Genomic DNA, 26220 nt, shown 5'->3' with positions numbered 1-26220 from the left:
TTTATCTCTTTTTTCAACCAAAAATGCTTTGCTCTGATTAGGGGGTACTTGAATTAAAAACATGTTCACAGGGGGTACATCACTGAAAAAAGGTTGAGATTATTGATTACTAAAATAATCAACAGCTGCAGCCCGACACGCATGATTCAAGCAAAACTCAGATGCGTGGAAAGGACATCTCTGCCGGTAAAACATCCACATTTGAGTAAATATTATGACAAATAGGCTTGTTAGGCTTGTTGTCATCAAAGGGAAATCAGCCACTTTTGTGACACCAATTTTTGTACATCGCACGGAGGAAGAAATGAGGTTAAAAATGAGTGTGAGAATCCCTTACTTCCCTGGGAGTGTTGCCATTTTTTGAAATGCAAATGTGAGGAAGGTGAGGTATGAGAGAGTCGCAGACTGACACCTGACAAGCTACAAAGCCTCCTCTGATGTCAGAATATCTGCCCCGCAGGCGCTGATGTCTCTCTTCGTGCTGTCATGCAAGGACGGCTGGGTCAGCATCATGTACGACGGCCTGGACGCGGTCGGCGTGGACCAGCAGGTCGGTCCACTCGCGCTTGAATAATTGGGACGATGTTGCATATTCTGCCAGGCACTCTGTGATATTGTTTGTTCCCGAGAGAAGAAAGGGTGATATTTCAGGAGAGGAGAGGCCAGACGATAAATAAGATGTGAGGTGACAGCGCTGGCGGTTCCTTTGCTGACTCAGGACGAGCATTGTCTTCTTCTCCTTCCTCCTCTTTGTCATCACTTTCCTTTGCGCTCCTAAATTCTGGCTTTCTCTGCCCTCTCTCCGCCGCAGCCAATCAGAAACAACAACCCCTGGATGCTGCTCTTCTTCATCTCCTTCCTCCTCATCGTCAGCTTCTTCGTGCTGAACATGTTTGTGGGCGTGGTCGTGGAGAACTTCCACAAGTGTCGCCAGCAGCAGGAGGAGGAGGAGGCGCGGCTGAGGGAGGAGAAGCGGCAAAAGCGTCTGGAGAAGAGGAGGAGGAGTAAGTGCGACGTCGTTAACAGTACAACGCATCGTTAGGGATATTACCCACAGTATGATGCACCACAATAGTAAACATCAACAATAACCTCTCGTTTATCGCTGTTCATTGGTGTGAGCGTACTTTAACACAGTGGTCCCCAACCTTTTTGTAGCTGCGGACCGGTCAACGCTTGATAATTTGTCCAGTCAAAGCGCCACTGTCCTCTTTATATTTGCACATTTTTGGATGTGTTAAAGCAGTGGTTCTCAACCAACGGCTCGATTGGTGCCGGGCCGCAGAATTATTTTTTTAATTTAATTTTATTTTAATTTTTTTGTCATGAAAAATTGAGTTTTTTTGGGTTGGTGCACTAATTTTAAGTGTATGTTGTGTTTTTTTATGTTGATTTAATAATAAATAAATAAATTAATTAATAAATAACAATTATGAAAAATTCTTCTGCGGCCCGGTACCAATCGAGCCATTGGTTGGCGACCACTGCTTTAACACATCCATCCATCCATTTTCTACCGCTTATTCCCTTTCGGGGTCGCGGGGGGCGCTGGCGCCTATCTCAGCTACAATCGGGCGGAAGGCGGCGTACACCCTGGACACGTCACCACCTCATCGCAGGGCCAACACAGATAGACAGACAACATTCACACTCACATTCACACACTAGGGCCAATTTAGTGTTGCCAATCAACCTATCCCCAGGTGCATGTCTTCGGAAGTGGGAGGAAGCAAACTCCACACAGAAAGATCCCGAGCCTGGATTTGAACCCAGGACTGCAGGACCTTCGTATTGTGAGGCAGACGCACTAACCCCTCTTCCACCGTGAAGCCCCTTTAACACATCCAAAATATACAAAATGTGCGAATATAAATAGGACGGTGGCGCTTTGACTCTGGTAAAATAATTCCCGCAAAGTAGGTATTTTCTATTATAAATCGCATATTTCAATAGCTAGAGCATAAAAAACTGTTTATGACCTTCTAACTATGTTTTTTTTCATCATGAGACCTTCTAAACATGCAATAACACCCGCATAATCACATTTACACTATTTTTTATATTTTTCATGATTATTAATAAAATAATTGTAAAAATAGATGTCAGGCTTGGACTTGGATTTGGTTTACTCCTTCGATGCGGAGAGGATACGGGACGAGCCAAACGAGAGTGTAAGTACATGGTTTATTTGAATACTAAATACAAAAATAATCGAACTAAGGGCGCTCACAAAGAGGTACAAAACTTGGCTACAAAAATACAAACAGGAAAACAAAACACCTGCTCGATGGCATGAAAGACGATAAACTATACACTTAAACTTGCACTGTGGCAGAACTATGAACAACTAAAACAAAAACACTTACTGTGACCGAAACAAGGGGCATGGATAGCAGGGTGCGTAGCAGGTAATCGTTAAGGCATGAAGCAGAATGCAAATAGCAAAGTTCCCAGAATGAATAGGGACGGCGTGGCGGAGTGGTAGAGTGGCCGTGCGCAACCCGAGGGTCACTGGTTCAAATCCCACCTAGAACCAACCTCGTCACGTATGTTGTGTCCTGAGCAAGACACTTCACCCTTGCTCCTGATGGGTGCTGGTTAGCGCCTTGCATGGCAGCTCCCTCCATCAGTGTGTGAATGTGTGTGTGAATGGGTAAATGTGGAAGTAGTGTCAAAGCGCTTTGAGTACCTTGAAGGTAGAAAAGCGCTATACAAGTACAACCCATTTATCATTTATTTATTTGAATACTAAATACAAAAATAATCAAAATAAGGGCGCTCACAAAGAGGTACAAAACTTGGCCACAAAAATACAAACAGGAAAACAAAACACCTGCTCGATGGCATGAAAGACGATAAACTATAAATGTAACTTGCACTGTGGCAGACCTATGAACAACTAAAACAAAAACATTTACTGTGACCGAAACAAGGGGCATGGATAGCAGGGTGCGTAGCAGGAAATCGTGAAGGCATGAAGCAGAATGCAAATAGCAAAGTTCCCAGAATGATGAACAGAAAGCAAATTATTCAAGTACTGGCTGTGGTAATAGAAAACAGGTGTGAGATGCTGAGGATCGGGGCGCGACTTAAGGGGACCAGGTGGAAACTAATAGGTTGGCATGGAAACAAACAAAACCAGGAAGTGCAAAACGTGACTGAATGTCCAAAATCAAAACATAACATGACAAAACAAAACATGTTCCATAGGTGTGACAATAGAGAGCAGTTCTAAATAAAATATTCTACAAATTGAATGAATACATTCAAAGATAAATAAATAGCCCAGTAAAATTTTATGAACAGGCTTCGTACATTTGTAGAATAAAATGCCAAGTGTTTTTTTTATTTAGTTGTGGTCAATGACATTTTCCATCCATCCATTTTCTAGTGAAGTGAATTTAATTATATTTATATAGCGCTTTTCTCTAGTAACTCAAAGCACGTTTACATAGTGAAACCCAATATCTAAGTTACATTTAAACCAGTGTGGGTGGCACTGGCAGCAGGTGGGTAAAGTGTCTTGCCCAAGGACACAACGGCAGTGACTAAGATGGCGGAAGCGGGGCTTGAACCTGGAACCCTCAAGTTGCTGGCATGGCCACTCTACCAACGGAGCTATACCACCCCCAAACTGTATTTTAATGTTGGTTATTAGAGGTACTTGGAGAGCCAAGTGTTTTCTGAGGTGGTATTTTGTGGACAAAAAGTGCCTTGCCCAAAGACACAACGGCAGTGACTAAGATGGCGGAAGCAAGGATCAAACCTGGAACCTCAAGTTGCTGGCACGGCCACTTTACCAACCGAGCTATAACGCCCCACAAAAATTTAAATTGGCCTTTCATGATGAAAAAAAATTACTATTATAAATTATTATTTTAAGGATAATCTACCGCTTATCCTTATATTGATACTTATAATTGATGACTTTAAAAGCTTTATTATACTGTAAGCCCTTGTTTATTTCTGTTAATTGGTTCGTGGTAAGTGAATTTCTACAATGTAGGAGTTATTAATTATTAATCAAATATTTTAACAGTTTGAGCAGAAAAGAACTCTTTACAACCTTTTAATTAGTTTTTTTTTTTTTTTTACATTATGAGATCTTTTAAACAGTAACTCTTTTTAATATTTTAAAAAAATGATGATAAAAAATAAGTCGCACTGGAGTATAAGTCACATCCATCCATCCATTTTCTACCGCTTATTCCCTTTCGGGGTCGCTGGCGCCTATCTCAGCTACAATCGGGCAGAAGGCGGGGTACACACTGGACAAGTCGCCACCTCATCGCAGGGCCAACACAGATAGACAGACAACATTCACACTCACATTCACACACTAGGGACAATTTAGTGTTGCCAATCAACCTATCCCCAGGTGCATGTCCTTGGAGGTGGGAGGAAGCCGGAGTACCCGGAGGGAACCCACGCATTCACGGGGAGAACATGCAAACTCCACACAGAAAGATCCCGAGCCTGGATTTGAACCCAGGACTGCAGGAACTTCGTATTGTGAGGCAGACGCACTAACCCCTCTTCCACCGTAAAGCCCTCCACTTGTATTCACAGTGTTAAAAATAACGTTCAAAATATAAAACATTCTCATGCCTTTTGAATCCATCCATCCGTTTCCTACCGCACCTGTTCAAGAAGTTGCGTTAATGGTAAGAAGTTATGTATTTATTATTAGTTAGTTTGGGGCTTGCCCTCTTGGAGGTTCTTCAGACCACCAAGCACCGACATGAGAGCCTGTTTCAGGGTTACAATATTGTTTTACTTCTCAATAAGTCTCTCAGTTGCTTCCTAGCAATTGTCTTTTCCTCTTTCGTTCTCGCTCGCGCTCTGGCTCCATCCCCAACCCCGTCTCTCCTCCTGGCTGCTGCTTATAACAGAGCGACAGGTGATTAGATAACAAGGCAAAGGTGGGCCATCTACGCATCTGTCACTGATTTCGAGGCCAATCCTGGCAACACCCTGCTTCGCTGCAGGCCTGCAGGCCACGCCCCCTCCACAGTTAGCTTCAGAATAACAATGTTATTACAAAGAATAAGAGACCTATTATACTCTAGAAATATTGGTCTTACTTAAAAATGCACACATTTAGTTGTTCAGTGTTGAAAACATTTTTATATGGCTCTTACGGAAATACATTTTAAAATATTTGGATTCTCGGCTCTCTCAGCCAAAAAGGTTCCCGACCCCTGGTCTAGTCTCTTACGTGAATAAGCTAAATAATATTATTTGATATTTTACGGTAATGTGTTAACAATTTCACACATAAGTCGCTCCTGAGTATAAGTCGCACCCCCGGCCAAACCATGAAAAAAAAACTGCGACTTATAGTCCGAAAAATACGGTAGTCATTTGAAGACTGGAAACTTCCATCCATCCATTTTCTACCGCTTATTCCCTTTGGGGTCGCGGGGGGCGCTGGCGCCTATCTCAGCTACAATCGGGCGGAAGGCGGGGTACACCCTGGACAAGTCGCCAACTCATCACAGGACCAACACAGATAGACAGACAACATTCACACTCACATTCACACACTATGGCCAATTTAGTGTTGCCAATCAACTTATCCCCAGGTGCATGTCTTTGGAAGTGGGAGGAAACTTGTTGTTACATATTTGATTCTGTAAGCTAAACACGGCCCTCTCCTCCTGGCTCGTCCTGTAGTACACACGAGCGTCTCCTCACCTCGTATCCGTCCCTCTCTGTCCTCCGCTGTCACAAACGTCTGCAGCAGCGGGAGACTTTGGCCCAAAGACACCTTGAGGGGACATGCAGTGTGTGCGTGTCTGTGATGGATAGGGAGGAATTCATGAGGTGGGACTTTTTAACACACACTCGCCTCTCATCAGCCTCTTTGCCTTCTTTACATGCTGGATCTTTTTTTTTTTTTGTCCCTTTCACATGACTTGTATTGTTCGCCTTATGTGTACGTGTGAGATTGTTATAATTGTCCATGCAGTGTGGAGACACATAACACTTACTTACATAACAAATATTTCTAGAGACACATTACTCTGTGGGGACAGCTTGTTTTCTACGCACACAATACTCACGTTACTTTGTCGGTACGCTGTACTCCGGGGACGCCTATTTTTAGGGGTACGCTGTACATTGTTCTGTGGGTACACGCAACTCTGTGGGGACACATGCATTTACAAGTGGTTCTCAATTAGTTTCTGCCTAGACCCCCTAGGGGGACAGATTTTTTTTCCACACCCCGCTTGGAGTTAATGTTTATTATTTTATCTGCATGTGTCTAAAAAGTTATTTACGGCGCGTTAAATTAGCTGTTGGGAGCTCTCTCACAGTTGCATTTTTCTTGGGGATAGAATGTTTTCACCCCCTAAGTGAATGTTTATTTATTCATCTGTATGTGTCAAGATATATGCACTGCTCCAAAGTGGTTTTGCAGGCACAAATGACTCCGCAGTGGACACCTACTTTTGTGGGTAAACAACAGGAATGCGGTACCAGGCAGCACGGTGGTACAGGGGTTAGTTCATGTACCTCACAATACGAATGTCCTGAGTAGTCCTGGGTTTTAATCCCGGGCTCGGGATCTTTTTGGAGTTTGCATGTTCTCCACCACACTGTGAACCCACACCATACAAGAATGACAAACACATTTCGGGAGAAAATCCGCACTGTAACACAACATAAACACAACAGAACAAATACCCAGAATCCCATGCATCCCTAACTCTTCCGGGCTACATTATACACCCCGCTACCACCAACCCCCCCCTCTGTGCGTTTGTTGAGGTGGGCGGGGTGTATAATGTAGCCCAGAAGAGTTAGGGACGCATGGGATTCTGGGTATTCGTTCTGTTGTGTTTATGTTGTGTTACAGTGCGGATTTTCTCCCGAAATGTGTTTGTCATTCTTGTATGGTGTGGGTTCACAGTGTGGCGCATATTAGTAAAAGTGTTAAAGTTGTTTATATCACAACCCTCAGTGTAACCTGTATGGCTGTTGAACAAGTATGCCTTCAGTCACTTTCGTGTGATAACAAAGGTTGCATATAACATGTGACCGACCGGCACGTAGATAGCGATGTGTAAAAGCAGGCGCAACGACATGTTTCAGTAAGTGTGAAAGAAATTGCCATTACGGCACGCTATCAATATTGTTGTCCGGGTAAAAATCGGAGAATGTTTGCCCTGGGAGAGGCACTGAAATCTGGAAAGCTTCTGGAAAAATCGGGGGGCGGGGGGTCGGCAAGTATGCGGTTGAGCCACATTAGAGTGATCAAAGAGCCGCGGGTTGCCAACCCCTGCCTTAGTGTCATAACTTGGAATTTGGGGTGGTTTGTTTTCCCGTGGTGCAAAGCGACTGGATCGGATACAAAGTAAAGGTAATGACATATTTTAATCTTAACTCAAAAAAGGGTACAGAGGAGGTACAAAAACTTGGCTCTGAAAACAAAACTTGCACAATGTGAGAACTATGAACCTAAAACAAATATTACAAACTATGGCATGAAAAACTTTTTTGGACCAAAAAAGAGCATGGAGCATCGGCATGGATATAACATGGGTGTGTAGGAGGTGATGTCGCCAGGCTGACTGCCTGGCAACTACAGGCTTAAATGATTAACAGGTGCATGAGTCCAAATGAAGCAGGTGCGTGACATGACAGGTGAAAACTAATTGGTAGGCATGGTGACAAAACACACCAGGGTGCGCCAAAACAGGAACTAATGGAGTCAAAGACAAAACAGAACATGATCACAAAGACATGACACTTAGTACACATTGCTTTGTTTTGACACTGAGTTTTTAGGTTCTGTACAAGTTTACAGGTACACATAACTATGTGTTGTTTTGTAGGCACATGTGACTCCGCAGTGAAACTCCAAAGACACAAAAAACTGCTTGTATTTGTCTTAAATATGTCACAATAAAGCGCTTGTGGGCGTCGCCTAAGTTGGCTACTTAGTGGTCCTGCGAGACAAGAGTGCTTAAAAGGGTCCTGCTTTTTCTCGCAGAGGCGCTGGAGAAGCCCTACTACGCCGACTACTCGCCACTGCGCCGGTCCATCCACAGCGTGTGCACCAGCCACTACCTGGACCTCTTCATCACCATCATCATCTTCACCAACCTCCTCACCATGAGCATGGAGCACTACAACCAGCCTCAGGTAACCGTAGCAACCGGCTGTCCTTTGCCCGGACGCGAGTCCTTCACATGTTTTTTTGTGCGTCCTCCGCAGTACCTGGTGGACATACTCAAGTACTGCAATTACGTCTTCACGGTGGTGTTCGTCATCGAGGCCGTCCTGAAGCTGATCGCCTTAGGCCTTCGTCGCTTTTTCAAAGAGAGGTGCGCGCATGACCTTTGACCTCTTTTTTTTCTTTTCACTTCGCCGTCTTTGACGCCGACCGACGTGCGCAGGTGGAACCAGCTGGACCTGGCCATCGTGCTGCTGTCCATCATGGGAATCACGCTGGAGGAAATCGACCTGAACGCCTCGCTGCCCATCAACCCCACCATCATACGCATCATGAGAGTGTTGAGGATCACCCGAGGTACGGCGCACGTCGAGAAAAACGCTGCAGCCGCGTGTCGACACTTGCCGTGTGTGTGTGTGTGTGTGTGTGTGTGTGTGTGTGTGTGCGTGTGTGTGTGTGTGTGTGTGTGTGTGTGTGCGTGTGTTTTAGTGCTGAAGCTGCTGAAGATGGCCACCGGGATGAGGGCGCTGCTGGACACGGTCATTCAAGCGCTGCCTCAGGTAAGGCCGAGGGGAAACATCAGGTACGCATTCCGAGGAACGTTTGGTCGCTGTACCAAGATCCTCGATATGCTACGCGTTTTATTGGAACTTCCTGCAAAAAACACTCGTCAAAAATCTTTCGTATGACAGGAGGACTCATAATGTTTAAGGGCTATCTGGTAAAAATGCAAGTAAAAGATCCTTCATAGTAAATAGTTTGATGCCATTAGTTGGAATCTTATGCAAAAACATATATAATCCTTTGTGTCATATAGTTAGGCACCAACTGGTCAAAAATCCCCTATGTGACAAAAGTGTACGATTGTTTTTAAGAACCTTCAGCAAAAATGCCAGATCCTGAAATTTTTTTTGCTGTTTGTTGCAATTTTTCGTAAAAACAATCTTATACATGACAAAAGTTTGCTGCTGTTTGTTGTAATCTGCTGCAAAATCCTGCTGCAAAATCCTCTAAATGACAGGAGCGTATTTAATAATGCGATAAAAAAAAACTCTAGTCAAAGATTGTCTACGGCACCAAGTGTACAGCTGTTTTTAAGGACCAACTGCTGAAATCTTAGTCAAATGCTGTTTGTAGGAATCGACTGGAGAAACACAAGTCAAAGATATTTCTATGACAGGAGTGCTCTGCTGTTTGTAGGGATCGACTATGTCAAAAATCCTATATATGACAAAAGTTTGCTGCTGTTTGTTGGAATCTGCTGCAAACAAATATACTCTAAATGACAGGTGTGCCTTTAAAGAACCTAATGTAAAAAAAAACTCTAGTCAACGATCATCGACGGGACCAAGTGCACAGCTCTTTTTAAGGACCAACTGCAAAAATGCTAGTCAAATGCTGTTTGTAGGAATCGACTGAAAAACACAAGTCACAGATCCTCACTGTGACAGGAGGACTCATAACGTTTTAAGGGTTAACTGCTAAAAAAGCAAGTGAAAGATCCTACATAATAGTTTGATGCCATTAGTTGGAATCCAATGCAAAAAAGTCTATAATCCTTTGTGTCATATATTTAGGCACCAACTGGTCAAAGATCCTCCATCTGACAGAAGCGTACTATTGTTTTTAAGAACCTTCAGCAAAAATGCCAGATCCTGAACATTTTTATGCTGTTTTTTGCCATTTTTTCGTAAAAAACATGAGTCAAAAATCCTATATATGACAAAGGTTTGCTGCTGTTTGTTGGAATCTGTTGAAAAAAAAATCCTTTTCATGACAGGAGCATTTAAAGATGCAAAAAAACCTCTAGTCTAAGATTGTCTACGGAACCAAGTGCACAGCTGTTTTTAAGGACCAACTGCAGAAATGCTAGTCAAATGCTGTTTGTAGGAATCGACTGATAAAACACAGATCCTCGCTGTGACAGGAGGACTCATAACGTTTTAAGGGTTAACTGGTAAAAATGCAAGTAAAAGAACCTCTATAATAAATAGGTGTATACCATTTGTTGGAATCTTATGCAAAAAAGTCTATAATCCTTTGTGACATATAGTTAGGCACCAACTGCAAAAGCCTGATCGAAGATCCTCTATGTGACAGAAGCGTACTATTGTTTTTAAGAACTTACAGCAAAAATGCCAGATGCTGAAATTATATTGCTGTTTTTTGCAATCTTCCGTAAAAACATGAGTCGAAGATCTTATATTTTACAGTAGTTTGGTGCTGTATGTTGGAATCCGCAGCAAAAACTATCCTCTAAATGACAGGAGCGCCTTTTAAAGAACCGAATGCTAAAAAAAAAACTCTAGTCAAAGCTTTTTAATAGAATAGAATAGAAAGTTCTTTATTGATCCCTGGGGGAAAATCAGCACCACAGTTCGCTTACAATAGACAATAATAATAACAAATAATATACAACATATATTATATATATAATATATAATATATGAATAATATAAATATATTCCACATGTATTCTACATTTAAGTGCAGTCAAGGAACATATGCATTATTTGTAATAATAAACAAGTTATTGTTGTGTTATACATATAGCTATAGTGTTATATGTATTTTGTCACATGATGTAGGTATTGTGTTAGAGTTATTGTTTTATAGATTTAGTTATTGTTTTATAAATATAGTTATTGTGGTATATATACTTGGTCTGTAGGATTGTATCACTGTTGTTGTGTTATAGGTATAGCTATTGCGTTATAGTTATAGTGTTATATATAGTTATTGTGTTATCGTTGTTGTGGTATGGAGAAAGCTATTGTGTTGTAGATATTGTGTTATAGAAAATGTACAAGTGTCACGTTATGTCAGCAGCATTTTCTGCGTCGTGTTGTGATGTCGGCGTGTAGAACGGGGCTAGAAGAGTGGCGAGTATCTATTTGTGTACGAGTGGGAAAAAAAATATTTTGTTGACAAATGTTGACTGAGCTCCCTTAGGGTTCCCAAGAGAATTTAGGCTGGAAGTATTTTAAGTTGTTTGAAAAGTATGAAGTCTACAATTATTAATAGTCCAAACACATTCATAGTCAAAGCGGCTTTTTATTTGTTGGATGTCTGCAAAGTAAAAAACACTCTGAACATTTTCTGCATTAAAGATGTCCATGACCAGGGGTCAATATAATATATTATGTAAACAATAAAAGTGAATGTGTTTAAAATATAATAAAATATTTCATTAATTTTAATTTCTAGAATATTGTCCTCGTTCTTCACTTTGGACACCCATGACTTACGGCTGGTCTTTTTTAGGGAAGTAAAATGCTGCCGACAAAGTCTGAAATATTATTTATGTCTTCTTGTTATTATTTTCAGTAATTGAAAGTGCCCCTACTGGATGAAGTGCAGCTCTTCCTGTTCTTGACTTAACGATGTTGCACTTTCATCTTATCCACTAGTCTGTACGGCTTCTCCTTGGCATTATTGCTTTTTTTTTAATAACCAAAACAAATAGACCCATTGTTAGAAAGTCCCACATTTTGCATGTTTTGTGTTTTTTATGACTCACTGTTTTTTTCTGCCGGGCGTTGTGGTGTCCTACTCTGTTAAGCAGTCCTTGAACGCACCGTAAAAACACTTCCTCTGAGTATACAAGAATCAGTTTTGCTGAGTGTATAATTAATTGCCTGTTGGCTAGTCAGTTCATTCTTTGCTAAATGTAGTCTTTTGTTGCGCCCTAAAAAGTGTTAATACTGTAAGTATTAAAGGCAGAAGTGCATTGTGGGTCATGGGATGCTAACTGCTATAAGTTATATGCTACTGCCATGGCTATTGAAATGGATAATTTCATCGTTGGCAGTAACTTATAAAAACTGAGAAGGGCTGAACAAAAATTGGACCGAAAGGGAAATAATGTACTGCAGATTACAAGCTGGACGTAGTGAAATATGCAGCAGAAAATGACAAAAGGAAGCGGCGCATACCTTTGGAGTTGGCAGAGTTTTTTAGAAGCGACATCGAGGAAGAAGATTTCATGGGATTTATCGATTAGGAGTGACAGATTGTTTGGTAAACGTATAGCATGTTCTATATGTTATAGTTATTTAAATGACTCTTACCATAATATGTTACGTTAACATACCAGGCACCTTCTCAGTTGGTTATTTATGCCTCATATAACGTACACTTATTCAGCCTGTTGTTCACTATTCTTTATTTATTTTAAATTGCCTTTCAAATGTCTATTCTTGGTGTTGGATTTTATCAAATAAATTTCCCCCAAAAATGCGACTTATTCTCCAGTGCGACTTATATATGTTTTTTCCCTTCTTCATTATGCATTTTCGGCAGGTGCGACTTATACTCCGGTGCGATTTATAATCCGAAAAATACTGTAGGCATAAAGTGTTAATTCCATGACTGTATATATCGGTATGAGTTGATATCGGAATCGGTATTAAGGAGTTGGACAATATCGAATATGGGCTAAAAAGCCATTTTTGGACTGCTCTACTCTTTAAAGGCCTACTGAAATGAGATTTTCTTATTCAAACGGGGATAGCAGGTCCATTCTGTGTCATACTTGATCATTTCGCGATATTGCCATAATTTTGCTGAAAGGATTTAGTAGAGAACATCGACGATAAAGTTTGCGACTTTTGGTGCTGATAAAAAAGCCTTGCCTTTACCGGAAGTAGCAGACGATGACGTCACAAGTGTGAGGGCTCCTCGTTGTTTTTAATGGGAGCCTCCAGCAGCAAGAGCTATTCGGACCGAGAAAATGACAATTTCCCCATTAATTTGAGCGAGGATGAAAGATTCGTGTTTGAGGATATTGATAGCGAAGGACTAGAAAAAAAAAAAATAATAAAATAAAATCAAGTTTAAAAAAAAATGGCGATTGCATCGGGACGGATTCAGATGTTTTTAGACACATTTACTAGGATAATTCTGGGAAATCCCTTATCTTTCTATTGTGTTGCTAGTGTTTTAGTGAGTTTAACAGTACCTGATAGTCGGAGGGGTGGGTCCACGGGTGTCTTGACGCCAGTGTCTGAGGGAAGCTGATCTCAAGAGGCGACTTTTTACCACAATTTTCTCACCGAAAACTGCTGGTTGACATTTGGTCGGGAACCATGTTCGCTTGACCGCTCTGATCCAAAATAAAGCTTCACTCCCGGGAATTTTAAACAGGGAATCACCATGTGTTTGTGTGGCTAAAGGCTAAAGCTTCCACAACTCCATCTTTCTACTTTGACTTCTCCATTATTAATTGAACAAATTGCAAAAGATTCAGCAACACAGATGTCCAAAATACTGTGTAATTATGCGTTTAAAGCAGACGACTTTTAGCCTCGAGTGGTGCAGCGCTAATATTTCCTTTCAGTCCGTGACGTCACATGCACGCGTCATCATTCCGCGACGTTTTCAACAATAAACTCCGCCGGAAATGTAAAATTGCAATTTACTAAACTAAAAAGGCCGTATTGGCATGTGTTGCAATGTTAATATTTCATCATTGATATATAAACTATCAGACTGCGTGGTGGGTAGTAGTGGGTTTCAGTAGGCCTTTAATGGACAAATGGTACCACTGATGATTTTACAGTACATTTCTGGCGACTGAGCTGCCAGGTTTTCACAATAAAATCTACAAAAAAATGTTTAAACATTTTTACATAGTACATTTTTACATTTGGAAGCCACTTTTTGGCGGCAAGATTTGATCAGTGCCTATTTAAAAGTTTGTGCACTACACGCAGTCCCAATTTGATACATTTTTATTAAACATTTAATCAAAGCAACATAATATAACTCAAAGTTAATTTCAAATCAAATTACACATTGCAGCCTTTGACTTAATGTTTTTTTTTTTGTTTCATTTTCGACATAACATGAAATCCTCCAGCATCCATAGGCGTGGTTGCTATGCAGATGTCGTGCAGCAGCAGCAAACAAACAAAGGAAGCGCGTATGACCTCATCAGTATGCTTGTAAATCATCTATTGGGGCATCAGGGCGAACACGGCAAGGAGGCGAAGTGAAGTCACGCCGCCGCTCTCACTTCCTTTGTTATCAGAACAAATGAGCGCCAGATATCTTCGGGATTCTTAAGTGGGAGCATCAATAAAGCTTAGCGGGCCTGCGGCCTCTTTTTGTTTGTCTCTCTCTCTCTTTCCATGTGTGTCTTTATGTGTGTATCATGCTGTATATATGTATGTGTGTATGTATATGTGTCCGTCTAGGTGGGGAATCTGGGTCTGCTCTTCATGTTGCTGTTCTTCATCTATGCAGCTCTGGGAGTTGAGCTCTTTGGAAAACTGGGTTAGTGTGTGTGCACATGCATGTACGGAATGTGCATGTCTTTAAACTGTGTGTGTGTGTGTGTGTGCGTGCGTGTGTGTGTGTGTGTGTGTGCGTGCGTGAAAAGCCAGCAGCTTGCGTAACCCGCATACATGTTTATGCATTAATTATGTCCATTTTTCACTCTGTCGTATTCCCACATGCGTCCTCCTTTCACACCAGGGGTGTCCAAACTTTTTCCACCGAGGGCCGCTCAATGAACAATAAAAGATGGCGGGGGCCAATTAGACTATTTGTCGTTTTGAAAACAATAAGGGACCAATATTGAGGGGGGCCCCTCAATAAAGGCTCTCAGTCATTAAAGTGCTAAAAAAATAATCAGAAATAAACAATGAAATATCTATCAACTTTAGATCTAGCCGTTGACATAAAGTTAACTTTTTTTTTTAAAGTTTTTTTTAACCCTTTTTTGTCAAAGAGAACACTGTTTTAATAGCAAAAATCAAAAATGTAATTTTTCTCCCTCAAAATATTTAATTTGATGTATTTAGATCCTTAAATAGGTCAATAATTTATAACAACATTGCTTTTTATTCATGATTATTTTTTGAGTTATGACAGTTTAAAAAATAACACAAAATTACGCAATATTTTCCTCAACAAAAATATACAAAGTGCAATATTTGATGTGACGTACTTAGAGCATTGAATAGGTCAATAATTCATAACAACAATGCTTTTTATTAATGATTATTTTTTTGAGTTATGACGGTTTAAAAAAATAACACAAAATTATGCAATATTTTCCTCAACAAAAATATACAAAGTGCAATATTTGATGTGACAGCCTTCAATATATAAACAATAAACAACCTGTCTTTTACTTTTCCTTGTAATTGATTAATATATTTTGAACAACCACAATGGTCATATAAAAAAAATCATCACACTAAAATTCCCAGGGACCCAAAAGGGTCTCAATCATAAAAATTTTAAAAATAAGTCATACAATCTGTAGTTACATTTTTTGTATGGTTTTTTTTTGCCCTTTTCGTCAATACAAATCCTGTTTTTTATGGACTTAGACTTAGACAAACTTTATTGATCCACAAGGTAAATTGTTCCACACAGTAGCTCAGTAACAATGGATGGAAAGGATAATGCACACAGGGGCACAAACAGAGGGCGAAAACAAAATCTATAAAGTAGATTAAAAATGTACCATAGTAGCAATATAAAATATAACATATATGTAATATGTACATATCATATATACAGTATAAAATATATACTGATATATCAAATTATCATATTCTATTTGGGGACGGCATGGCGCCGTTGGGACAGTGGCAGTGCCAGCAACCTGAGGGTTCCTGGTTCGATTCCCACCCACTACCAACCTCGTCACATCCGTTGTGTTCTTGAGCAAGACACTTCACCCGTGCTCCTGATGGGTCGTGGTTAAAGCCTTGCATGGCAGCTCCCTCCATCAGTGTGTGAATGTGTGTGTGAATGGGTAAATGTGGAAATAGTGTCAAAGTGCTTTGAGTACCTTGAAGGTAGAAAAGTGCTGTACAAGTATAACCCATTTATCATTTATTTTTACCATTGTATTTTTATATAATATATACAATTGATAACACATCCCAATTACCATGTACAATATTACAGCATATGTTAAGTTCAAGTTAAAGTACCAATGATTGTCACACACAAACTACGTGTGGCGAAATTATTCTCTGCATTTGACCCATCACTCTTGATCTAACAGCTGCAGAACTAAATAGAGAGTAGATCCAGCAGGAAATATACATTTTTTTGGGGGGTAGAGGGGGGAATATTATATATTTTATTTTATTTTAATTTTTTTTTATTTTGTTTTTTGCCAATGTACATTAAATTGGCCAAAAAATTAAATATACTATATTTTTCACCCAAAAAATATTCAAAGAGGAATATTCGATGTGAAAAAATGGGAGATTTAAATATCAAAATAATTTATACCAACTTTGCTTTTAATTCATTACTATTTTTTGCACAGTGACTGTTTGGTCTTTAGACTAAAGGACCCAATAAGGCACTCACTCATAAGATTAAAAATAAGTCAAATATCAATATATATTATTTTTACTTTCAACGCCTAAATCTTTAGAGCAGGGGTCCCCAAACCTTTTGACTCGGGGGCCGCATTGGGTTAAAAAAAATTGGTCGGGGTCCAGGCTGTGTGTGTGTGTGTGTGTATATTATTAGTCCAAGCGCGATTATGTCACGTTATCGATGGGAAAATGCATTTTTAGACAATATGATTTGCCTGAGCGACAGGGAGACACTAAGAGTAACAAGCAGTAGAAAATGGATTAGAAAGGACTGATTTAAAAAAAATAATAATAAAAGAAAAAAAAAAGTATATATATATATATATAAAATGTATTATTAGTTTTTTGTTTTTTTTTCTTAACTTGGGACTTTCCGTGGGCCGGATTTTGGAAGCTGGTGGGCCGGATCTGTAGTTTGGGGACCCCTGCTCTAGACGAACTTTATCTGTTGATTGTACTTTTTTTGAGCAATTTTGAAGTAAAAAAAAACTGCCCACATGGCAGCTTTGTGTTATTAGTGTAAATATTGCAACATTTTCTGGTTACATTCCTCCTGTTTGCTATTTTATTCTACTTTGTATGCTTTTTGCAACACTATTTTTAAAAGGCATTCACTCATAAGATTAAAATTAAGTCAAATATCAATATATATTATTTTTACTTTCAATGCCTAAATCTTTAGATCAGGGGTCTCCAACCTTTTTGACTCGGGGGCCGCATTGGGTTAAAAAAAATTGGTCGGGGTCCGGGCTGTGTGTGTGTGTGTATGTATATATATATATATATATATATATATATATATATATATATATATATATATATATATATATATATATATATATATATATATATTATTAGACCAAGCGCGATTATGTCACATTATCAATGGGAAAATGCATTTTTAGACAATATGATTTGCCCGAGCGGCGAGGAGACACCAAAAGTAACAAGCAGTAGAAGATGGATAAGAAAGGACGGATTTAAAATAAAATAAGAAGAATAAAAAAATAAATACATAAATAAATAAACATATATATATATATATATATCCATCCATCCATCCATCCATCCATTTTCTACCGCTTATTCCCTTTCGGGGTTGCGGGGGGCGCTGGCGCCTATCTCAGCTACAATCGGGCGGAAGGCAGGGTACACCCTGGACAAGTCGCCATCTCATCGCAGGGCCAACACAGATAGACAGACAACATTCACACTCACATTCACACACTAGGGCCAATTTAGTGTTGCCAATCAACCTATCCCCAGGTGCATGTCTTTGGAAGTGGGAGGAAGCCGGAGTACCCGGAGGGAACCCACGCATTCACGGGGAGAACATGCAAACTCCACACAGAAAGATCCCGAGCCTGGATTTGAACCCAGGACTGCAGGAACTTCGTATTGTGAGGCAGACGCACTAACCCCTCTTCCACCGTATATATATATATATATAAAAATTAAAAAAAATCTCCTGATGATTGAGGGAACCCCTCATGAAACAGTTCTGTAGAGATGAAGTAGTCTTGTGATTTTTCCCACACCTACATATATATATATATATATATATATATATATATATATATATATGTATATATATAATTAATTTTTTTATTTTATTTTTTTAAACCTGGGACTTCCCGCGGGCTGGATTTTGGAAGCTGGTGGGCCGGATCCTGCCCACGGGCTGTAGTTTGGGGACCCCTGCTCTAGATAAACTTTATCTGTTGATTGTACTTTTTTGAGCAATTTTGAAGTAAAAAAAAACTGCCCACATGGCAGCTTTGTGTTATTAGTGTCAATATCGCAACATTTTCTGGTTACATTCCTCCTGTTTGCTATTTTATTGTACTTTGTATGCTTTTTGCAACACTGTTTTTAAAAGGGAAAAAAAAGAGACCTGCAAATGGCCCCAGAGGCCACACTCTGGACACCCCTGGTCCAGGCGCACCTTGCTAACGGCATTCTCGTCCGCGTTCTAGAGTGTTCCGAGGAGAACCCGTGCGAGGGCCTCAGCCGCCACGCCACCTTCGACAACTTTGGCATGGCCTTCCTCACTCTCTTCCGCGTGTCCACCGGGGACAACTGGAACGGGATCATGAAGGTTGTTCATCTTGCATGAGTGCTTTTGTTGTCGGCCGCTAAGTGTGCTTTATGAGGCAGGCGGCGCGTTAAGTGACAGATCGCCACTCTTGTCGGGATAAGAGCGGCCATAGCAATAGCGGACAATTACTCTCAAGGTCTTTCGTCCAGCCATGTCTCCCCCTGTGGGTGGATGCTGGTAGTGCGTGCTTTTAAACAAGTTCATTAAATAGAAGTGAAGTCAATTATATTCATATAGCGCAGGAGTCGGCAACCTTTACCACTCAAAGAGCCATTTTGACCCGTTTCACAAAATAAAGAAAACAATGGTAGCCACAAAACTCTTTTGAAATGTAAAATGAAGTAACACTGCATACAGAGTTTTTTTTACTTTATGCTATGTATAAACCAGGGGTCTCAGACACGCGGCCCGCACCTTAATAGGAAAATTTAATGATAGTGGGGCCCGCGAGTTTTTTTATGAATGCCACTTGACAGCAACACATACCGTATGTCAGATCAACCATTCTCGTGAATGTTTGCAGGGTTTCCCTTTATTAACAATAATAAGGGCAACCTATGAAGGTGCTGCCTTTGACGCCCTCTACAACACGTCCAATCAGCTCGCCAGCCCGGACACATGTCGTACGAGGCTTCTGCTGACACACGCAAACAATTGCAAGGCATACTTGTTCAACAGCCATACAGGTTACACTGAGGGTTGTGATATAAACAACTTTAACACTCTTACTAATATGCGCCACACTGTGAACCCACACCAAACAAGAATGACAAAAAAACATTTTGTGAAAACATCGGCACTGTAACACAACATAAAAACAAAAGAACAAATACCCAGAATCCCATGCAACCCGCTCTTCCGGGCTACATTATACACCCCGCTAGCACCAAATCGCCCCACCCCCTCCGTGCATCAGTTGAGGTTGGGGGGGGGGGCGGGTTTTGGTGCTAATGTAGCCCGGAAGAGTAGGGATGCATAGAATTTTGGGTATTTGTTCCTTTGTGTTTATGTTGTGTTTCAAAATGTGTTTGTCATTCTTGTTTGGTGTGGGTTCAGAGTGTGGCGCATATTAGTAAGAGTGTTAAAGTTGTTTATATTACAACCCTCAGTGTGACCTGTATGGCTGTTGACTAAGTATGCGTTGCAGTCACTTTCGTGTGTCAATAGAGGCTGAACAAAACATGACCAGTCGACACGAAGATCGCGTGATGTAAAAGCGGGCGCAAAAACATGTTGTAGAGGAGGTTAAAGACATTGCCATCACCGCACACCCTCAGTATTGTAGTCCAGGTGAAAATTGGGGAATGTTATCCCCGAGTGATTTCTGAGAGAGGCACAGAATAGTCGTTGGGGTAGGCAATTAAGCAGCTGAGCCACATCAGAGTGAACAAAAAGCCGCATGCGCCTACGGACCTGTGGGTTGCCGACTCCTGATATAAAGCTTAGAAACCAAGAAAAAAAATTACATTTATATATCATGTCAAAACACTTAAAATTTAAGTTAAGTTAAACACACAATCACACAATAGAATATTAAATGTAACTAATTAATGTAACTAATAATGTTGGTTTCAGCTATTATGTATCCATGTAAGAGCCGTGTAATAGATTTAATAAAAAAGATTGTATCGTAAAAATATGTATTTGTTTTTGAACTAGTTATTAATAAAAAAGATAATAAAAAGAGATATATATATAAGATAATAATGAGTTATAAAAAAAAAAAACGCGCTCCGAGCTAGTAAGATAAGTCCGAAAAAGGAAGAGATGATATTCTCTGCTCACAGATGCCACCTGGTGGTTGTTTGAGCGTACTGCAGCTCGTCCCAAGCAGTTCTGCTCTTTGACTTTTTTAGTCGCTCGCAGGATTCGCACAGGAATGAGGCAAAAAAAAACAACACATGCTAACAGTGCAGTTTGACATCATGCTAGGTTAGAGACACGAGCATAGCTATGCCAGCTACATGCTCACATTACATTTTGACAACATGCTAGGTTAGCAAAATTAGCATAGTTGCAGTATTTGAGCAACATGCTAAACTGACACGTTAAGGTGAGCAACACTTGCATAGCTATGCGAACGACATGCTAACAGGGCATTTTAACGTCATGCTAGGTTAGCAAAATTAGAATAGCTATGTGAGCTACATGGAAATATGACGCCTTAATATCATGCCCGATTATTAACACTGGCATAGCTACGCGAGCTACATGTTAAAAGTTAATTTTAACTTCATGCTAGGTTAACAAAATTAGAATAGCTATGTGAGCTACATGGAAATATGACGCCTTAATATCATGCCCGATTATTAACACTGGCATAGCTACGCGAGCTACATGTTAAAAGTTAATTTCAACATCATGCTAGGTTAGCAAAATTAGAATAGCTATGTGAGGAAGATGGAAATATGACGCCTTAATATCATGCCCGATTATTAACACTGGCATAGCTACGCGAGCTACATGTTAAAAGTTAATTTTAACATCATGCTAGGTTAACAAAATTAGAATAGCTATGTGAGGAAGATGGAAATATGACGCCTTAATATCATGCCCGATTATTAACACTGGCATAGCTACGCGAGCTACATGTTAAAAGTTAATTTCAACATCATGCTAGGTTAACAAAATTAGCATAGCTATCTGAACGACATGCTAAACTGAGACTTTTAACAATGTTCAGTCAGCAATACTAGCATAGCTATGCGAGCTACATGTTGATATTACATTTTAACATCATGCGAGGTTAACAAAATTAGCATAGCTTTTTGAACGACATGCTAAACTGACGCTATTAACAATATGCTCGGTTAGCAATACTAGCTTATTTATGCGAGCTACATGTTGAAATTACATTTTAACATGATGCTAGGTTAACAAAATTAGTATAGCTATCTAGACGACATGCTAAACTGACACTTTAACAATATGCTTGGTTAGCAACGCTAACATAGCTATGCAGACTACATATTAACATTACATTTTGACATCTTGTTGCAAGCTAAATGCTAGTATTATATTTAAACGTCATGCTAGATTAGCAACACTAGCACAGCTATGCGAGCTACATTTTCACATCATGCTTGGTTAACAAAATTAGCATAGCTACCTGGACGACATGCTAAACTGACACTTTAACTTATGCCCGGTTAGCAACACTAACATAGCTATGCGAGCTACGTGTTAACATTACATTTGAACATCTTCTTCCAAGCCGAATGCTAACAATATATTTTAACGTCACGCTGCATTAGCAATGCTAACATAGCTATGCGAGCTACATGTTAACATCAAACCTTAACGTCAAGATAGGTCAACAAAATTACCATGGCTACATGTTAGCATTACCTTTTAACATACTGTCCCTTCAGAACACTACAACAGCGAGCTAAATGCTAACATTAAATTGTGTCATCATGCCAGCTGAGAAAAAGTAACACAGCTCTGTGAGCTACATGCTAACATTTTTATTAATATTATGAATATTGTTTTTAAATATAATTATTTAAATAAAAATATTATCATTAATAATATACTGCATTATTATCATTATTATTATTTAAGTAAAAATGTATTAAAATCGAAGTCCAATGTTTTGTTAAATAACCAATTATTGGGGTGAAAATATATAAAAATGTTATATTGAATAAACTATACTGCTGTCTGCCACTAGGGGGCTTGTTATTATTCGTTGTCCTATTACTGCATGAGAGGTATTAACAAGCGTTGTAAACATCGGCACCTGGTGATGCCTTCAAGGACACCCTGCGGGAGTGCCGCCCCGAGGACCGCCACTGCCTCACCTACCTGCCGTTGATCTCGCCCGTCTACTTCGTCACCTTCGTCCTGACGGCTCAGTTCGTGCTGGTCAACGTGGTGGTGGCCGTCCTCATGAAGCACCTGGAGGAGAGCAACAAGGAGGCGGCGCTGGAAGAGATGGAGGAGAGGCGGGAGCGCGAGGAGGCCAACAGGAGGAGCAGCACCGTGTCGCTGGGCGGAGACGCTGGCAACATTGGGGACGCACCTGCCCAGGTTGAAAAAAAAAGAAATTTGCTTATTCCACGGTCTGTCATATGTAAAAAAAAAAAAATGGTAATGATGGCGGATCTCACGCTGCAGGTGCAGGTGGAGGACGAGGGCCGTTGCCGTGGAAACCTGCTGAGCATCGGCCGCATGCTGTCATTGCCTAGTGACAACTACACCCAGCCGCTCAGATGTCCTCCATTTCCTCCTGTTGGCGTGGAGAGCTACACGGCCTACAGCTACTCAGGTTTGCACTGGCCAATAAATATGTTTTGTTATTCATCCATTTAAAAAAAAAAAATGTGTCACATGACGCCACAATGTTGTCCAAGACGTGTGTTGTCCAAAACCTAACCTCACTGCTGCGATTCCAAAGGTTAATAGGGCTTTATTCTGTGTTTATTTTTGTGTGAAAAGAAGGCTCTATTGTTGTTGAAACTGTTATTTATTAGTTTTTTTATGCTGCAGTTATGAAAATATCGGATTTATAATGAAAAATTCCTCATGGCGGGTGTCAGGTTCAAACCCCGATGACGTCTATTAAACAGGACAAGAATCAAAGAATCAAACAGAGACAGAATTCAATTTGGCTCAATTTGAGGAGAAACGTCTGGTCTGTACTCTGGTGGTGTCCAGCACGCTCTGGCGGAAGATTGCGCGCCTCCTCCTTTATTTGGACTTTCCCTGACCACATGTCAACAGCTGCTTCCAAAGGGACGGGGTCGTAAACATCCATCCAGCCATCCATCCATTTTCTACCGCTTATTCCCTTTGGGGTCGCGGGGGGCGCTGGTGCCTATCTCAGCTACAATCGGGCGGAAGGCGGGGTACACCCTTGACAAGTCTCCATCACATCGCAGGGCCAACACAGATAGACAGACAACATTCACACACTAGGGCCAATTTAGTGTTGCCAATCAACTTATCCCCAAGTGCATGTCTTTGGAGGTGGGAGGAAGCCGGAATACCTGGAGGGAACCCACGCATTCACGGGGAGGACATGCAAACTCCACACAGAAAGATCCCGAGCCCGGGATTGAACCCTGATTACTCAGGACCTTCGTATTGTGAGGCAGACGCACTTACCCCTCTGCCACCGTGAAGCCGGGTCGTAACCAGTTTACAGAAAAGGTCGGTTAAAAAAAAGAGGTCGTAAAAGAGTTCGAAAAGAGGTTCGTAAAACAGTTTAAAAAAGAGGTCGCCTGGAACTTGGGCAGATCCTGCTTTCTCTCCGCTTTGTACTTCTTGGGTTAAACAATATCTTTATGTTGATTACAATACATGAAAGAAACAGAACACCTTCTTGTTGCTTCCCTCCCTACACAGTGGAGTTTTACAAGCCTTCTTCCTGGTAGGTTCAAAGACAGCTTTTGGTCTTCTTGCTGGAAACTCTTTTCAACACAAAGTTTTTGTGATAACTTAGATAAAATAATTTTAACAGCGGGAATTTATTTACTATCAGTTAATAGCAATACGCAACACTAGCATAGCAATGTGAGCCACATGCTTTCATTACACTTTGACATTATGCTAGGGTAGCAACTCAAGCGTAGCTGTGGGAGCTACATTTAAAAATCTTGTCCCAAGCTAAATGCTAAGATTACATTTTAACGTCATGTTGGATTAGCAACGCTAACATAGCTACAAGTTAACATCACACCATGACGTCAAGTCAGGTTAGCAAAATTAGCATAGCTCGGTGAGCTACATGTTAGCATTACCTTTTAACATATTGTAAGTTCACAACACTACCACAGCTTTGCGAGCTAAATGCTAACATTGAATTTTATCATAATGCCATCTTAGAAACAGTAGCATAGTTTTGTAAGCTACATGCATCACAAAAAAATGTAGGCATAAAAATTTGTTAATTCCACGACTGTATTTATTAGTATCAGTTGATATCGGAATCGGTAATTAAGAGTTGGACAGTATCGGAATATCGGATATGGGCAAAAAAGCCATTATCGGACACCTCTGGTGAAAAGTAATCCCCCGATTCCTATTTTCAAGAGCAGGAAAACGTCAAACATCATCTTTGTTTTTACCTGTTGATTGAACTTTCACAGTATCATGTTAGACCCGCTCGACATCCATTGCTTTCGGTCCCCTAGAGGGCGGGGGGTTGCCCACATCTGAGGTCCTCTCCAAGGTTTCTCATAGTCAGAATTGTAACTGGCGTCCCACTGGATGTGAATTCTCCCTGCCCACTGGGTGTGAGTTTTCCTTGCCCTTTTGTGGGTTCTTCCGAGGATGTTGTAGTCGTAATGATTTGTGCAGTCCTTTGAGACATTTGTGATTTGGGGCTATATAAATAAACATTGATTGATTGACCTGTCAACTGTCAGTTCATCACCACTTCAAGATGGCAGCCCAATTTCTCGCGTCACAGCAGCCAATGCTGCATCTACTTATAAGATGTCTATGAGCATAACTATGTGAGCTACAAGCCAACATTACAATTTTAACATCATGGTAACAAAATGATCAAATGTCTTCAAAAGTGGAGCAAACAATTAAGGAGGATTTCCCCCCCCCCCAACATTTTAACTCACAAACATGTTTTTATTAAAGGCCTAATGAAATGAGATTTTCTTATTTAAACGGGGATAGCAGGTCCATTCTATGTGTCATACTTGATCATTTCGCGATATTGCCATATTTCTGCTGAAAGGATTTAGTAGAGAACATCCACGATAAAGTTCGCAACTTTTGGTCGCTGATAAAAAAGCCTTGCCTGTACCGGAAATAGCGGACTATGTGCGCGTGACGTCACGAGTTGTGGAGCTCCTCACATCTGAACATTGTTTACAATCATTGCCACCAGCAACGAGAGCGATTCGGACCGAGGAAGCGACAATTTCCCCATTAATTTGAGCGAGGATGAAAGATTTGTGGATGAGGAAAGTGAGAGGGAAGGACCAGAAATTTTTTTTTAAAAAAAAGACTATACAGTGGGAACGATTTAGATGTTATTAGACCCTGCGATGAGGTGGCGACTTGTCCAGGGTGTACACCGCCTTCCGCCTGATTGTAGCTGAGATAGGCGCCAGCGCCCCCCGCCACCCCAAAGGGAATAAGCGGCAGGAAATGGATGGATAGACACATTTACTAGGGTAATTCTGGAAAATCCCTTATCTGCTTATTGTGTTGCTAGTGTTTTAGTGAGATTATATGGTCGTACCTGTACAACCTGAAGGTTGGCACCGCACCTTTCTTCAGCACCAGTCGACGGGTGGTGGCGATGCCCATCCCTGCCCTTCGCAATGGACCTTCTTCGAAACACGATCTTTCGAAATGATCGCTGCATAATACACTGTACTTTGTGTGTGTGTGGTCCAATCCAACCGTGTTCGCTTGACCGTTATGTTTCATAGTAAAGCTTCACCGTCATCTTTCGGGAATGTAAACAATGAAACACCGGCTCTGTTTGTGTTGCTAAAGGCGGCCGCAATACACCGCTTCCCACCTACAGCTTTCTTCTTTGACGTCTCCATTATTCATTGAACAAATTGCAAAAGATTCAGCACCACAGATGTCCAGAATACTGTGGAATTATGCGATGA

General features: G+C 40.7%; 1 protein-coding gene across 1 annotated transcript in view; it reads left to right on the top strand.

Moving 5' to 3' along the window:
* LOC133560660 (voltage-dependent T-type calcium channel subunit alpha-1H-like) overlaps nt 1–26220 on the top strand; it is a 190098-nt gene that overhangs the window by 149334 nt on the left and 14544 nt on the right. The window contains exons 24-33 of the mRNA XM_061913434.1: nt 461–550; nt 812–1004; nt 8000–8151; nt 8224–8333; nt 8406–8539; nt 8672–8742; nt 14380–14458; nt 18510–18631; nt 22391–22663; nt 22751–22901. Coding sequence (XP_061769418.1) covers nt 461–550; nt 812–1004; nt 8000–8151; nt 8224–8333; nt 8406–8539; nt 8672–8742; nt 14380–14458; nt 18510–18631; nt 22391–22663; nt 22751–22901 — 1375 coding nt within the window. The remainder of the gene's footprint in view (nt 1–460; nt 551–811; nt 1005–7999; nt 8152–8223; nt 8334–8405; nt 8540–8671; nt 8743–14379; nt 14459–18509; nt 18632–22390; nt 22664–22750; nt 22902–26220) is intronic.

Source organism: Nerophis ophidion, linkage group LG01 (genome assembly GCF_033978795.1).
Source record: "Nerophis ophidion isolate RoL-2023_Sa linkage group LG01, RoL_Noph_v1.0, whole genome shotgun sequence".
In the NCBI taxonomy this organism is placed as follows: domain Eukaryota; kingdom Metazoa; phylum Chordata; class Actinopteri; order Syngnathiformes; family Syngnathidae; genus Nerophis; species Nerophis ophidion.
This window is presented reverse-complemented; position numbering and strand designations above follow the sequence as displayed.